The 16,215-nt window shown below is 40.2% G+C and overlaps 2 protein-coding genes across 6 annotated transcripts in view; both read left to right on the top strand.

The window, feature by feature from the left end:
• Nucleotides 1-14,094, top strand: part of Cpb2 (carboxypeptidase B2) — a 32,391-nt gene extending 18,297 nt beyond the window's left edge. Inside the window, exons 6-11 of the mRNA XM_048340589.1 lie at nt 1,362-1,466; nt 2,382-2,492; nt 3,820-3,913; nt 6,151-6,353; nt 8,971-9,058; nt 13,557-14,094. Coding sequence (XP_048196546.1) covers nt 1,362-1,466; nt 2,382-2,492; nt 3,820-3,913; nt 6,151-6,353; nt 8,971-9,058; nt 13,557-13,741 — 786 coding nt within the window. The 3' untranslated portion in view covers nt 13,742-14,094. The remainder of the gene's footprint in view (nt 1-1,361; nt 1,467-2,381; nt 2,493-3,819; nt 3,914-6,150; nt 6,354-8,970; nt 9,059-13,556) is intronic.
• Nucleotides 14,095-14,736: 642 nt separating this feature from the next.
• Nucleotides 14,737-16,215, top strand: part of Zc3h13 (zinc finger CCCH-type containing 13) — a 59,843-nt gene continuing 58,364 nt past the window's right edge. For all 5 annotated transcript variants that reach the window (XM_048341354.1, XM_048341351.1, XM_048341352.1 and 2 more), the window contains exon 1: nt 14,737-15,059. The gene's annotated coding sequence lies outside the window, so the exon portion shown is untranslated. The remainder of the gene's footprint in view (nt 15,060-16,215) is intronic.

The following is a 16,215-nucleotide window of genomic DNA, read 5'->3' as shown; positions in this document are numbered from 1 at the left end:
TGTTGGTAAGACTTCCTGCCTGTTATACCTTCTAATTTTATAGTTCTGATTTTTATCACTCTCTCCATTAAACAAAATGACATCAGTGGAAAATACATTTGGTTTAGTGACAGAATCTACATATAATTATGATAGGTGAGCCTCTCTTACCTTTGAATGATGGCATTAGAATTTCTTACTTTTCTTCAATCACTGACAAAAACTTGCAAACTTAAGGCTGGCATGTGAAATGTCTAGTCTTCTTACTGGGTGGGTTGAGCAACCAGATTAGAGCTGTGGACTCATTGCACCCACCTGTGATATTTATTTCATCCATGTTATGTGCACCTCTTAGAATGTATGTATTGGAAAAGCTTGAATCGTGGATGCTTTTAAGTTCTACTTTTACTTGATGGAGAATGTATACATAATGTCTATGGAGTTCCTCTATACTGTCAAAATCAGAGCCAGATGTTGAAAATATTATGGCATCTAGACAACTCAGCATTTTCTTGACAATGAGTAGATCAAATCACCCAGGCCCTCTGTACAATGTGGCTGTGGATGGCTATTTGACTTTCTCCCTTACTTTCTTGTTGCTAGTTCCTTATTGGAAGGATGAACCTCTTGGAATTGTGTGTGTGTGTGTGCATATATGTCTTGTTTTGAAAACTCTACATATTTGTTTCACTTTATAATTCTCCTTCCTTCCTCTCATGCCCTAAATTGTGTTACAACTAATTTTTGAAATTCAAGTTATGATTAATGGGGTGTCTGAACTCTTCTAAAGACATCAAAGGCTGCCATTGAGTGTTAACACCTTGTGCTAGCCAGCCATGTGGTGATGCACAACAAAGTGATTGTCTCTTCATCTGATGGCCCGTTTGTGTGAAGTGAGATGTGTATGTCTTTTTGTGAGAAGAGGAGAAACAGTCTGCGTGTAAAATGTGTGCATTCTAGGGAAATGAGAAGGGCACTTCTGTCCCTGGTATGTGTCTGTCTACTCTTCCCAGAATGCTACTCACCCAACATTCACTCACTTACCCGAAACAAATGTGTGAAGTTACACCTGAGGCACTTACCCTCGGACCTCTGCTTTTACACTGCCACCCTTAGTTGGTAATTGAGGGGAGAGGTAACAGAAAGAGCTTTATGTCAAGAGCACTGATCTCAAACATTAGTCCTGACTCACACCAACAGTGTGACCTAAACCAGTGTCCCTTAATCTTACCAGCTTTTAAATTATCTTTGAGAATTCCCAAATGAATATAGAGAACAAGATGTAGCTATAGATATGATAAAAGGAATAAAAGTGCCATGTAATTAAAGTTATTATCCCAAGACTTACTGTGATTGATGCGTTTTGTTTTTTATTTATGTAGGTTTCTGGAAAAGAACAAAAAGCCAAAAATGCCATATGGATTGACTGTGGAATCCACGCCAGAGAATGGATCTCTCCTGCTTTCTGTTTGTGGCTCATAGGCTATGTAAGTACTTTTGAACAAAACCTAAGGCAACAAAGAATTAGAAATGAATCCATAAAAGGAAGGAAGGAAGGAAGGAAGGAAGGAAGGAAGGAAGGAAGGAAGGAAGGAAGGAGGAAAGGAGGGAGGGAGGGAGAGAGGGAGGGAAAGAAGGAGATTGTTTTTCTATTTGTGTGGAAAATGATGATTGAATTTTGGTGGGGCTGCAAAAAGCTTTCAAATTTTAGGTAGCGTAAGCTCTTTGACAATATTATTTCCATTTTTTTTTTGCCAGTCCTGGGGCTTGAACTCAGGGCCTGAGCACTGTCCCTGGCTTCCTTTTGCTCAAGGCTAGTACTCTACCACTTGAGCCACAGTGCCACTTCCAGCTTTTTCTGTTTATGTGGTGCTGAAGAATCGAACCCAGGGCTTCATACATGCTAGGCAAGCATTCTACTGCTAAGCCACATTCCAAGCTCTATTATTTCCACTAGAATGTCTTTCCATTAAAAAAAAATGAATCCATTAATCAAAATGTAGTGATGTTGCCACGAATGAAAATACTATCTTAATTGTGGGGGTTAAGTAGGTCTAAATTTTAATTTATACAGACAGATTACTGAAAAAGAAGCTGAAAAATAGATTTTTGTTTCCTTAAAGCTTTAATAAATAATTCATTTTGTTTTTAAAGGAAATTTCAGAAATGTATGGCTCTATTTTCTGCCTTAAGACTGTACCACATGAAAGACACTAATACTACTTAGCAGCAGAATGCCCTAAATTCAGTCCTTTTAAGAAAGCAATAGTCTTCCTGAGAGTTTTATCTGCAAACCGAGAGATGCCAAATAACTTTAAAAAGGAACACGTTGTTTAAAAAAAGACTATGTTTAGAAGGACTTAAAATGAGATATTATTAAATATGCTTGGCTTAACTCTCAGGTAACTCAAATGTATGGAAAAGAAAAGCTGTATACCAATATCCTGAGGCATATGGACTTCTATGTAATGCCAGTGATTAATGTGGATGGTTATGACTACACGTGGAAAAAGGTGAGTGAAGGCCAGGAAGACAAGATATATACAAGATGTATAAAATAGAGTCAATATCCATAATCCTGGATCTTAGTAAAATGGTCTTCTGAAAGAAAAAAAGTTTACGTGTTATAGCAAATCTCGGACATATATAAAAGTAGGTATCATATAGAAACATCTCGTGTACCTATCACACAGCCTAAATGACAATCAAATTGTATTAGTGAGCTTTCCATCAGTGTGACAAAATACCCGAGGTAAAAAGCTTATACAGAGGAAAGGTGTACGGTGGGAGCACATGGTGTTGCACAGATGCTTATCTCACCCAGGTGCTGGTGGATTACACATGTAGTCCCAGCTACTCAGAAGTGCTGAGAATCATGGTTCAAAGCCAGCCTAGGCAAGAAAGTCCATGAGACTCTTACCTCCAATTAACCACCAAAAAGCTGGAAGTGGATCTGTGGCTCAAAGTGGCAGAGCACTAATCGAGCAAAAGGCCCAGAGACAGCATCCAGGCCCTGAGTTCAAGCCCCATGATGGACCAAAATACAAAAAGACCTCATCTCATGGCTAGGAAGCCACCAATGAGAAAAAGGGAGGGGGCAGGACCTCCATATGCCCCTTCAGGGAATGTACAAAATGACATGGCTTCCTTTCACTAAGCCTCACACACCACAAGCAGTAGCAACTCTGATTGGTGACCAAGCCAGTGGTACATGGGTTTCTTATTTAAGAGCCAAACCAGAACTCAATTCATGGTCATTCTTATCTCATCTGTACCCCCAAACAGCTTCTACCATATCCATAGTATTTTGAAGTATCGACCATACCCAGAAATCATATCACCAATTCATTAATATAAATATTTTAGTATACATCTCAAAAACTAAATGGACTCTTGAAAAAAAATCAACACAACACAGAAAAATTCATGCCTTATAGATCTGAGTTCCAACACAAAGCTGTTTGACTTGAAGGAGCTCTGAATGAGCCTATGAGCAAAATTAATTAGAAATAACAAGGCCAATTAAATTGGCCAATAAACAGTCTACAGGAACCAGTGGCAATTTTTTTTATTTGTGTAGATTAAAATCCATCAAATATTACCAATTTGGTTGTTTCAAAAATAGTCTGAGCAAACATGAGTGGGACCTGGGCATTAGCAGGGCTGGTGGGGAAGGAATGTTGCAGACAGTAAGAGGACTACAGGATGGGGAGTGGAGGGGAGGTGGGGAGGCCTAAAGGACAGAGACTCAACTTGGCCTCTTGGATTTTATAACTTAGAGCTTTCTTCAATCTGCAAATGTGGCCACCTGGCTCATCTATTCTTGTCTTGCTTATTTAGAATCGAATGTGGAGAAAGAACCGATCTTCCCACAGGAACAATCCTTGTGTTGGAACAGACTTGAATAGGAATTTTGCTTCCAAACATTGGTGTGGTAGGTTGTTAGCGTTATCTAGCAATGCCTTTTAGTTCAGAAGCTGGGAAAAGCCTTTGAATTCTAACTAACTAAAGGGAGACCCTATCTGAATTTGGGTATAATACAAATATATTGGGGGTAAATGCAATGCCACAAAAGTTGACTGGAGTGGTCAAATCACTAATCTCTCCTCCCTATTCTCTCCTCATCTTTAAAATGAGGAAGTTGGATCTGTTCTTAAAAGTCTCTTCTATGGGGCTGGGAATATGGCCTAGTGGCAAGAGCGCTTGCCTCGTATACTTGTAAGCCCTGGGTTCGATTCCTCAGCACCACATATATGGGAAACAGCCAGAAGTGGCGCTGTGGCTCAAGTGGCAGAGTGCTAGCCTTCAGCAAAAGGAAGCCAGGGACAGTGCTCAGGCCCTGAGTCCAACCACCAGGACTGGCAAAAAAAAAAAAGTCTCTTCTAGTTTCAAAAGTTAGAAACTCTATAAGGACATGAAAATAATAGCACTGTCTTAATAAGTAAATAAAACATTCACCATTAGGATATCAAAGATCCAGGGTAGGACCTCTTGTTTTCATTCATACATGTATTTACTGCTGTACTGTTTGAAAACATTTTTGCTTCGTTATTCACCTTCTTAAATTCTTTTCTATCATGAGCAATGTAAATAAAAGTAAAATAATGAAACTGTCAAAAGGTAATATAAAAGTAAGCACAGTGACAATATATCACTTTGATTTGAAGGAGTTAGGGTAATCAGTGAATACTGATTTGAGAATAGTCTGCTCTCAGGGAGGGAGATATTAGTTCATCCCTTCTCCTCCCAATACCAACACTTATCTCCCAATAATACATTTAAGAAACAACCAAATTGAAAAATTAAATTAAAATCATATATATAAATATTTAATGCAGGTACACATGGCTTGGGTCAGATGAAAGTTAAAGGCTCTATATTCATGAATTAGGGACAGAGGGAAACATTTTGTGAGTCTAGATTACCATCTGAAGTGAAGTATATTATAGTCTCTTAAGTGAATGACTAAACATTACTTTGGCAAGAACCTTAACATGCCATTTTATTTACTAACTCATGCTAGTAGTTTATAAATAGCAATGGAGGCAGACTTAACATTGCTCATCAGTGTAATCCATTAAAGAAGATTCTCAAGTCTCCCTCCACAAGTTTTTCTGTGTGTGTGTGTGTGTGTGTGTGTGTGTGTGTGTGTGTGTGTGTGTTTGCCAATCCTGGGGTTTGAACTCAGGGCATGGGTGCTGAGCCTTTTTGAGTTTCTTTGAATTTTTTTGGTTGGGTTTTTTTTAACTGTATTTTTTTGTTTTCTTTTTTGGTACTGGGGATTGAACCCAGGATATTGCACTTGCTAGGCAAGCGCTTTGCCACTGAGCTACATCCCAGCCCTTCTTTGAACTTTTTTGCTTGAGGATAATCCCCTATCACTTGAGCCACAGCTCCACCACCACCGCTGCTTCTTCTTCTTCTTCGTCTTCTTCTTCTTCTTCTTCTTCTTCTTCTTCTTCTTCTTCTTCTTCTTCTTCTTCTTCTTCTTCTTCTTCTTCTTCTTCTTCTTCCTCTTCTTCCTCTTCCTCTTCTTCCTCTTCTTCCTCTTCCTCTTCTTCCTCTTCTTCTTCGTCGTCTTCTTCTTCTTCTTCTTCTTCTTCTTCTTCTTCTTCTTCTTCTTCTTCTTCTTCTTCTTCTTCTTCTTCTTCTTCTTCTTCTTCCTCTTCTTCCTCTTCCTCTTCTTCCTCTTCTTCCTCTTCCTCTTCTTCCTCTTCTTCTTCCTCTTCTTCTTCTTCTTCTTCTTCTTCTTCTTCTTCTTCTTCTTCTTCTTCTTCTTCTTCCTCTTCTTCTTCCTCTTCTTCCTCTTCCTCTTCTTCCTCTTCCTCTTCTTCCTCTTCTTCCTCTTCCTCTTCTTCCTCTTCCTCCTCTTCCTCTTCTTCCTCTTCCTCTTCTTCCTCTTCCTCTTCTTCCTCCTCCTCCTCTTCTTCTTCTTCTTCTTCTTCTTCTTCTTCTTCTTCTTCTTCTTCTTCTTCTTCTTCTTCTTCTTCTTCTTCTTCCTCTTCTTCTTCTTCTTCTATTTTTTTTTTCAGTTAATAGAAGAGTTCCATAGATTTTCCTGCCCAGGCTGGTTTCAAAACTCAATCTTCACATCAGCCTCCTGGGTAGTGAGGATTACAGGTGTGAGCCACTGATGCCTGGCCTAACTCCATGTTCTTAATTCAATCACAGAGAAAGGTGCATCAAGTTTCTCATGCTCTGAAACCTACTGTGGACTTTATCCTGAGTCTGAACCAGAAGTAAGGGCAGTGGCTGATTTCTTGAGAAGAAACCTCAACCACATTAAAGCTTACATCACTATGCATTCCTACTCCCAGCAGATACTGTTTCCCTATTCCTATAACAACAGCAAAAGCAAAGACCATGAGGAATTGGTCAGTATTATTTATTTCTCTCTTTACCATTTCAGACATCAAGTAACACTTAGGTGATGAATAAGAAAAAAAAACTCTGCTGTGTGTGTGTATGTGTGTGTGTTTGAGGGATCCTCTTTAGAGAACAAATGGAGAAATGTTACATCACCATCAAACTCTATAAAAAAATTGGCCTCATCTTGAGAATATCAATTTCATTCCAAGCAGGTAGTTTCCCTAAGAAAATGGCAGACAAACTCTTCATATGTCCACAGGAAACTATTTCACTTGACCTCTTCTGCCTATCGAGCCATATGAACATCCTCGTTCATATATCAATGGAATCATAGGACTTCTTACTTCGAGAACATACTGTAGATGAAGCCCAAGCTACACTAATCATTTTGGTGTTAACAGTGAGAGATGGCTCCAAGGGTTTAGTGCTATTAAAGAACCTTCTGTGTCTGTATTGAGACAAGATTTTGTGTGTGGGGGAGGAGGGCTGTCCGATCTACATGATCTTACTCTTTGGTCCAAGATGCTTTGCGTTTGGGTTAATTGTAAAGGATGAAATAACATTTGATGGATTTTAGCTATGTTTAGTCAAGCTTCCATGCTAGATCTTTCTATGGTACAGTAGCTGATTCTTATTGCTCACTCCAGTTCCCAGCTTGCTTAACAGAATAAAATGTAACCACATTAAAGATGACAATAAAACAATATTACTGATGATAAATACAGGTTTGTTTTGCATTTTTGGAAATAGCTCATTTAGAAGATATACTTGGTACTTAAGAATCCTTTTCCTTCTCAAAGGAAATAATGGTATTATCTTTGAAGAAATGAAAGTGTTTATTATAATTGGGATAAGGATTAGTCTGTGTCTTAATTTTGGATTGCTATCAGTGAAGTGAGAAGTATGTGTAAAATACTATTCAGTAGTCATTCAAAGAAGCATTAGCTAAGATCCTTCTCTTTAGAATAATTCCATATAACTAGAATCTGAGCCATAGCAAATGTCACAAGTATCTGGACTCTTAGGTGACTTATGGTAAATGCTAAAGAAGTATACTGCACAAGGGGAAGAATTTACCTCATTGCTGACTGGAGGGAAATGCTGAGATAAATGAAGGAATAATGGCTCTTGCCATTGAGAATTTTATAGTCCATTAAGTGTGTCATACTATAAAGAAGTGAGAATAATGAGGTACTATTGACATCAAGGAGCAGACAGAATTGCAGAGAGGCACTGAAGAGGGCTTCTATTGGCAAGGGAGGACCTTCTAGAATCCCTCAAAAAAATGTACTTAAATTTGTTTGAGCTGAGTGTTGGTGTAATTCTAATGACTGTAATTCTAGCTACTTGGGAGGATGAGAACTAAGGATCATGGTTCACAGCCAGCCAAGACAGGAAAGGTGATGAGACTATTATCCAAGTAACCACCAGAAAACCAGAAATGGAGCTGTGGTTCAAAGTGGTAGAGCACTAGCCTTGAGCAGAAAAGCTCAAGGACAGCGCCCAGGCCCGAGTTTAAGCCTCATGACCAAAGGTAAAAGGAAAAAAAAAGTGCTGATAGTCAAGGCCTGGACATTGTCTCCAAGTGATTTTGTTCAAGGCTAGCTAGCACTTTACCATTTGAGCCACAGCTCCACTTTTAGGTGTTTGTTTGTTTGTTAGCTAGCCAGAGATAAGAATCTAGTGGCCTTTCCTGCCTGGGCTGGCTTCAAACAGTGATTCTCAGATGTCAGTCTCCTGAGTAGGCAGGAGCCACTGGTGCACAACTCAAAATGTAGTTTTTGAACAATAAAAAAGAGACACAATAATATCTACTGTCTATTATTTAGATATTCATCTGGCTTTTTGGAAAGGCTGATGGTAAAAATAATATCAGAAATGTCAGAAAAGATCTTGATTGAGCAGAAATGTCAGAAATAGATTCTAAGTCAGAACCAACTGCAGTCTAACAGGGAACTTAGTTATTATGCTACTTCATATTGGGGATGGCATCTTGGGTATTTGTTTTTTTTTTTTTTTTTGGCCAGTCCTGGGCCTTGGACTCAGGGCCTGAGCACTGTCCCTGGCTTCCTTTTTGCTCAAGGCTAGCACTCTGCCACTTGAGCCACAGCGCCACTTCTGGCCATTTTCTGTATATGCGGTGCTGGGGAATCGAACCCAGGGCCTCATGTATACGAGGCAAGCTCTCTTGCCACTAGGCCATATCCCCAGCTCCATGCATCTTGGGTATTTAGTAGACAATTTACAGATGAAGAAAATAGAGTGGGAGGTTGAGGGTATGGCTCAAGAGGTAGAATGCTTGACTAATATTTATAAGCCCCTAGATTCAACCCCTAGTATCACCAGATAGATAGACAGAAAGACTAGACAGATAGACAGAATTTCGATGCAAATTAGCTAAAATGTTCAAAGTATGGGAAGAGTTCATCTACCCAGTTGTGACTGCCATAAAGTGAAAACACTATTTTGAAGTTAATATATTCTTCTTAATTTACTTTTTGGATGAATCCAGATTTTTTATGTATTTTATGCAATTAATATGATTGTGTTTTTTTAGAAATGTCTACTTCTTCCGTTTCACTACTGGACACTAACCAAAATTTCACATGCTATTGCTTCTAGTCTCTAGTGGCCAGTGAAGCAGTTCGTGCTATTGAGACCATTAATAAAAATATCAAGTATAAACATGGCAGGGGTGCAGAAACTTTATGTAAGTATTTTTCCCTCCTCTTTCTCCTCTCCTACTTCTTCCTTCTTCACCTCTGTTGTTCTTCCTTCATCTTCTTCCTGTCTTCCTCTTACTTCTTCTTTCATCTTTCCTTTCTCTTCCTCTTTTATTTTTGCTGAGAATTGAAGCTAGAGCCTGGGGAAAGACCAGAATTTCTTCCTGAGATCTGAAAATATGTGATGTACTAAAGAAATATCTATTCAGATTTTCTGTGTAGCTATAACTTTTCTTACTTTTTTCTTCTTTTTTTTTTTTTGTGCCAGTCCTGGGACTTCAACACATGGCCTGGGTGCTGTCCCTTAGCTTTTTCGCTCAAGGCTGGCATTCTACCCCTTAAGACACAGCTTCATTTCTGGCTTTTTTTTTTTGGCCAGTCCTGGGGCTTGGACTCAGGGTCTGAGCACTGTCCCTGGCTTCTTTTTGCTCAAGGCTAGCCCTCTGCCACTTGAGCCACAGCGCCCCTTCTGGCCATTTTCTGTATATGTGGTGCTGGGGAATTGAACCCAGGGCCTCATGTATACGAGGCAAGCACTCTTGCCACTAGGCCATATCCCCAGCCCCATTTCTGGCTTTTTGGTGGTTAATCATGGGACTTACCTGCCTGGGCAAGCTTTGAACAGTGATCCTCAGATCTCAGCCTCCTGAGTAACTAGGATTACAGGTGTGAGTCACTGGCTCCCAATTATTTTTAAACAGAGGCATAGGCAAAACAGTTGCATTATAAAAATCAGAAACACAAAGCACAGTAGCCATAACAGTTCTGAAAGATAGCTGTACTAACGAATGCTGTAACCTAAAAGAAACTAAAGTGGTATTTAAAAACTCAGCTCATTACTGTACATCAGGGATTATAGAATTGACACCATGCTTGAAAAGGAGAAAGGTCATAAAGGGTTAAGAGTATGCAAGATGTTGACGGCCATCATGTAAGGTTGTACATTACACCAATATAGGAGTTGCCATTTATCTTAGATGCTTTTGTGCAATATCCTATTGCCTAGAGTATAACTTACAACACATTGCAGTTTGATGTCTTTTGTGTGTATCACACGGATTAGAGCTTGTATAGGCCAAACTTTTATTAATTTCTGCTGGAAGATGTTTGTTTATTGAAAGACTCTATAATGGGATAACAAGGATTTAGCCTTTTTATTTTTTGGCAATACTTGGGTTTGAACTCAGGGCATCACACTTTCTTTCTCACTTAAGCAATGACCATGTCCCTTTTTGTTGTCATTATTTTTTCCAATGAGACCTCACAGTTATGCCTGGGCTGATATTTATTGTGATGTTCCTATTTATAATTCCCATATAGCCGGAATAAGAAATATGTACCACTGCATTGTTTTATTGTTGAGATGGGGTCTTGTTAACTTTTTGCTCCTGATCCCTGCCTTTTGAGTAGCAAGGATTACAAGTTTGAGCCTTTATGTCTAGCACATGATTTTTGTCTTATGAAACTGGAGGGCAGATGGGATAAATGGAATAGAAAATAAACATGTAGCCCACTGCCAGCAAATCGCAAGCCAAATTCAGCCTACTGCTAAGAATGGCTTGCACTAAGAATGATTTCATATAACTTAAGTGGTTGAAAAAAAATCCAAGTAAGAATTAGAATGTTGACACCTGAAAATTGATAGGAAATTTTTCTTTATTTACATAATTAAGTTTTATTGGAACACAGCCATGCTCTTTTACTTACATATTTTGTATAATGGCTTTCCTGAGGTCAGAGTTAAGTGATGTTATCAGAGATCCTTTGGCTCACAAAACCTAAAACATATACTACCCTGTCCTTTTCAGACAGTTTGTCAACTTCTGATGGAAACAAATAAGAGTATGATTTCATCCAGCGTTTTAAAGAAAATGAAATAGATTTATAGGTTTAAGAATGACTACATTTGAGTTAAGAAGGCCTAGTAAGATAATAAAGGAAGAGCAGCTGGTGTGTTTCTTCCTTCTCATCCCTCCCCTGTGGCAGTTGCTGGACTGGCTTTCTTAATCCTTTTCAGTAAGAAAATATCGTTGGGTTTTCATCACTTTGAATTTTCAAATTTAGGCTTTTCCCTAAAAATCATGTAACAAAGACAAGGATTCCAAAATCCAAACATGCACTTTTTACTGTATATTCACTTTCAGGAAGAATATTTAGTTTTCATTTTGTCCATTAAACTAGGCTTTGCTTTAAGTTATTTAAAAAAAAAAGACTACATTTGAGAAAAGCTATTGAGCTAAAGTGGCCTGGGAAAGGTCTACTTGTGAGGTAATATTTTTGAGGGAACCACTTAGTAAGCAGCTGCCAAATAAAGGCATAATGTATTGTATTAAGGGCTGGGAAAAGGCTTTGAGCCAATATATCCAAATTTCTAGGGTTTCCTGTAAGAAATATGATCTACTAGAGTATAAAAATAGGGATATTCAGATCTTCCTCAATATGTTGAGCACCAGATAACCTATTAATAGGAAGTCCACTTCTTCCTTTCTCCATAACCATCCCATTGCCCACCAGATTAGGCCACATTATCCCTCTTTTCCTTGGTGTCACTTGATTCACCGCTTTCTCTGCTGACATAGGCCTTACCTTGTGACCAAGGAACCTCACAATCAGCCTTCACAATTCAGAGCTTTCTTATGCCCCATTTTCTCTATTATTATTCCTCAAACCATTAACTACAGTGCCTCTGGAATGGATCCAGTTACAGAGCATCCTCCTATTAAGATGATTTCAGTCCATCTCTACCTATCCATTCATCCAGGACATATCTCTATGCATGTATGTATAAGTACAGAAAAAAGGCTAGAGGAATCATTGCTAGATGTTGATCATGGCTATGAGATATCTATTGAATGAGTGAATGGTTTAATCCACTATTAATGGGTATTTTTCAATATAAACATTGCCTCAGTAAACAACCTCATAATTAACTCAAATATACATAAATATAACCTGGTTATTCTTTGCATGTTATATAATTATTTACCTAGAAAACAAAAAAATTCCAAACCATCATATCATTAATTATGGGGACTATGAACTAAATAAACACAAATCTAGAACTTTCTTTTTTTTTTTAATAAAAAAATCAGGTAGAAAATAAAACAGAAAAAGGTTTCACTGCCCTACATTACATATATGTATACACACATATACACATGCACACACATACATACCCACTGGATTCATTGTTAAGTGTATATGTTTGTATGTGTGCATGTATGAGTAAATCTATAGGATTTAAATGAAACACCAAGAAGAATTTTCTGATAATCAAAAACAGAAGCCCAGGGCTGGGGATATAGCCTAGTGGCAAGAGTGCTTGCCTCGGATACACGAGGCCCTAGGTTCGATTCCCCAGCACCACATATACAGAAAACGGCCAGAAGCGGCGCTGTGGCTCAAGTGGCAGAGTGCTAGCCTTGAGCAAGAAGAAGCCAGGGACAGTGCTCAGGCCCTGAGTCCAAGGCCCAGGACTGGCCAAAAAAAAAAAAAAAAAAAAAAAAAAAAAAAAAAAACAGAAGCCCATATGTATATAGGTAGAAGGAAAATACAAAGAATTTCTTAATTTGTATATTTAATGCAATTCCAGTGAATACCTAAGTGATTTTGAAGTTCATTTGAAAGAATAAGCTGGCAGGAGAGCTTGTAAGATATTGAAAATAAGTTGACTGAGAGATTTGTTTCCCAGTGAGATAGTAAAGCATATCATGAACCTAGCAAGCACAGGACTCTGGTGTAGAAACTCCAGTATTTTTTCCTTTAAATATAATTATTCATCAATAAAAGTGCTTGTCCTAAAAAAACAAACAACTGTGTATAAACTAGACTGTCATAAGTTATCTATATTAACTAAAAAGTGGGAAAAACTGAGTATCAAAAGAAATAATTAGGGGCTGGGAATATGGCCTAGTGGCAAGAGTGCTTGCCTCCTATATATGAGGCCCTGGGTTCGATTCCTCAGCACCACATATACAGAAAATGGCCAGAAGTGGCGCTGTGGCTCAAGTGGCGGAGTGCTAGCCTTGAGCAAAAAAGAAGCCAGGGACAGTGCTCAGGCCCTGAGTTCAAGCCCCAGGACTGGCAAAAAAAAAAAAAAAAAGAATTATTAAGTAAATTACATACTGTTTTACAATGCAATGCTATGAGATCATTGAAAATTTGTAGAGTGGAACTCAGTAGAACTACATTTGGAAATGTTATAAAACAGCATTTGCTGTGTGACCTTATTTAGTAAAAAATTAAGTAAGCAAAATGAAAGCACTGAAAACAGTGCTACATTACAGTTAATCACTTCTTGGTAAGACTATGGGAAGTTTATAGGCTTTTTTTATCAGCCAAGCAACACGTTACTTAACAATCAGAAGGCTATTTTCATTTTTCCAAACAAAAAAAAAATCCTATGTTGTTCATTTGAAATATCTATATTCCAAAAAAGTAATTTATTTCTTCGTCTCCCTCTTCTTCTTTTCCTTTTGTTTTTAGACTTAGCACCTGGTGGTTCTGATGACTGGATCTATGATTTGGGAATCAAATACTCATTTACAATTGAACTTCGAGATAAAGGCAGATACGGATTCTTGCTGCCAGAACGTTTCATCAAACCCACTTGTGTAGAAGCTCTGGCAGCTGTCTCTAAAATAGCGTGGCACGTCATGACGAATGTTTAAATATCCTGGATTTTTCAGTCTGCTCCCATATTGTTAATTTACGGATACCAACAAGGCCAAATCATTGTACTAATTTTTTTTTTTAAGTTTGATGGGTTGTTTTGCTTAAAAGGTTTTCCTATTCCTTGGGTTTATCAGAGATCAGAATGCGTGATTTTTTTTTTTTATTAAGGGAAACAAGGTATCACGTGTTATTTTAATTTAAAAAGAGGCTAGGTACTGACTTTTTCTGGATTGGTGATGTCTGCCTAACCATCTCAAGGAATTTCAATACCTAGCTTCACGCAGTTCCTACCCCAGCATAAGGAACGTGATCTGAAGTACATTAAAGGCTGCACATTTTTCATTAAGTGTCTGTCCACAGCTCTGCACACTGGATCATCCAGCAAGAAAGGGGAAGGGCGTCAAACCGTGGGCGAAACCCGGCCAGTCGCTCTACTGAACAAAGTGGGGCGGCTCGGGTTCCTTTTCAAGAATAAACGAGACACTTTGCGCAGCTGTTCTCATTGTCGTAGCGGGAAGCTGTTTCTTTTTACAAGTTACACCTCTCTCCCTCCACCCATCCCCCGCCTTTTTGTGCCTACCAAGCCTGGGGCTGGAACTCAGGCCTGGACTCCATCCCTGGGCTGGCACGTCCCGGCTCCCGGTGGTTAAATGATAATAATAAAAAAAAAAATCTTTCATGCGAAGGCTGGCTTTGAACCGCGACCCTCAGATGCCAGACTCCCGGGGAGAACGGCTAGGGTTACAGACGTGAGCTATGGGCGCCTGGCTTCTTAAAGTAACCACACTGGGGAACTTCAGCTTTCAGGACTCCCGTCCTAACCCCCGCTGGACCTCCCCGACTCCCGAGCTGAGGATTTCCACTTCCGGGAAGACTCCGCGCAGTCCATAAAAGGCCCAAGGGGGAGCGTGTCCGCGAAGGGGGCGGTGCCTGCTCGCTGACGACTAATCTGGTGGCCGGAAGCTGGGGCTACCGAGGACTCGGACAGACCCCTGACTTCCGGCGGTATTTGGAGTCGATTCTCCTAGCGGCCTGACCGTGCTTTCGTTGCTTTTTCGGACCTTCGGGACTCTTCGTTTTTTTTTTTTTTTTCCCCCAGCCCGAGGCTTCTCGATCCTGGCGTAGAGGCAGGCGGCTTCCGCTTCACGTCCGTCCTCTTGTCTCCCTTCGCTGGCCAAGGACCGGTTCCCGGGAGCCGCGCGTGCTCCTTCCCCTTCTTCCCGTCTCCGTCCTCCCGTGCCGGGCGCGGGGACGCCGTGGAGCCGGGACAGCGGGGCCTCCGGGCCGTACTCGAGGCGGGAGTTTGGAGAGGAGGTAAGCTTCAAGTCAATGGGTGTGCGTGTCTAGGGGTCAAAGCCTGGTCGGGGCCGGCTCGGAGGCCTCACTAGTTTCTCCTTCTTCTCCACTTTGGTTCCGCCCGGATGGTGAGCTCTGCTTGCGCATCTCATCTTTAAGTCTGCAATAGCTGCCCACCTCGGACCTCTCAGTTCATGCTCTATTTAGGACTCGGGTTTGTCCAGTTGAGGTCAACTCGAATTAAAGGTTGCCCCCCCCCCCCCGCCCTTTAAACTGTTTGATTCAGGCTTGGGAATCCTTGCGCTGTGATCGCATTTATTTGTGTGCTTTGATGGGTGCAGCAATGGAGTCTTCAAGTCAGAGACCTGCTCTTCATTCACTCCCCCCTAGACTTTTTCCTTGTGGTTGTGTTTGGTTTCGCTTATTCCTCTGCAGATAAAGAAGACTCAACGTCCTGGGAGTTGAGTGCTGCTTCGTCTCACACGCCTTTCCTAGTTGGTTGCTTGAGGCAAGGTAGTTATTGGTAGTTAGGTTGCCAAAACCGCAGGTGGTGTGAAGGAGAAGGTGTGGCATATATGGCATTGTCTTTTCTTTCTAAATAGTTCAACGTAATTTTTGTGAGCGGAAACATTCTGAGTTGGTGGACACGACTTAGTTTTAGTCGGATCTTGTTTGTGGAAGGCAGTGTCCTAAATCATTTGGTTAGTATTCTTTTCGGATAATGCAAACTACTTGGAGAAATGTGGTTTTGTGCCGCCTTTTCGGGTTTCGGATTTTTTTTTTTTGCCAGTCGTGGGCCTTGAACTCAGGGCCTGAGCACTTTCCCTGGCTTCTTTTTGCTCAAGGCTGGCACTCTGCCACTTGAGCCACAGCGCCACTTCTGGCCATTTTCTGTATATATGGTGCTGGGGAATCGAACCCAGGGCTTCATGTATGCGAGGCAAGCACTCTTGCCTCTAGGCCATATTCCCAGCCCCGGGTTTCGGATTTTTTAAGAAGTAATTTTAAATGTTTGGGAAGGAGCTTGGCGGTAAGGTTTCGAAAATTCATGACAATGTTGCAGTGAATCCAAACGGTGGTACAGTACAGTGTATGTTGTCTCTGTGGTGTGTATGGTGTGGTTCTGTAACTTTGACATTACTGATTTACTACCAGTAGGGCATTTTGGAGAGTT

This window comes from Perognathus longimembris, chromosome 3 (genome assembly GCF_023159225.1).
Source record: "Perognathus longimembris pacificus isolate PPM17 chromosome 3, ASM2315922v1, whole genome shotgun sequence".
Lineage (NCBI taxonomy): Eukaryota > Metazoa > Chordata > Mammalia > Rodentia > Heteromyidae > Perognathus > Perognathus longimembris.
This window is presented reverse-complemented; position numbering and strand designations above follow the sequence as displayed.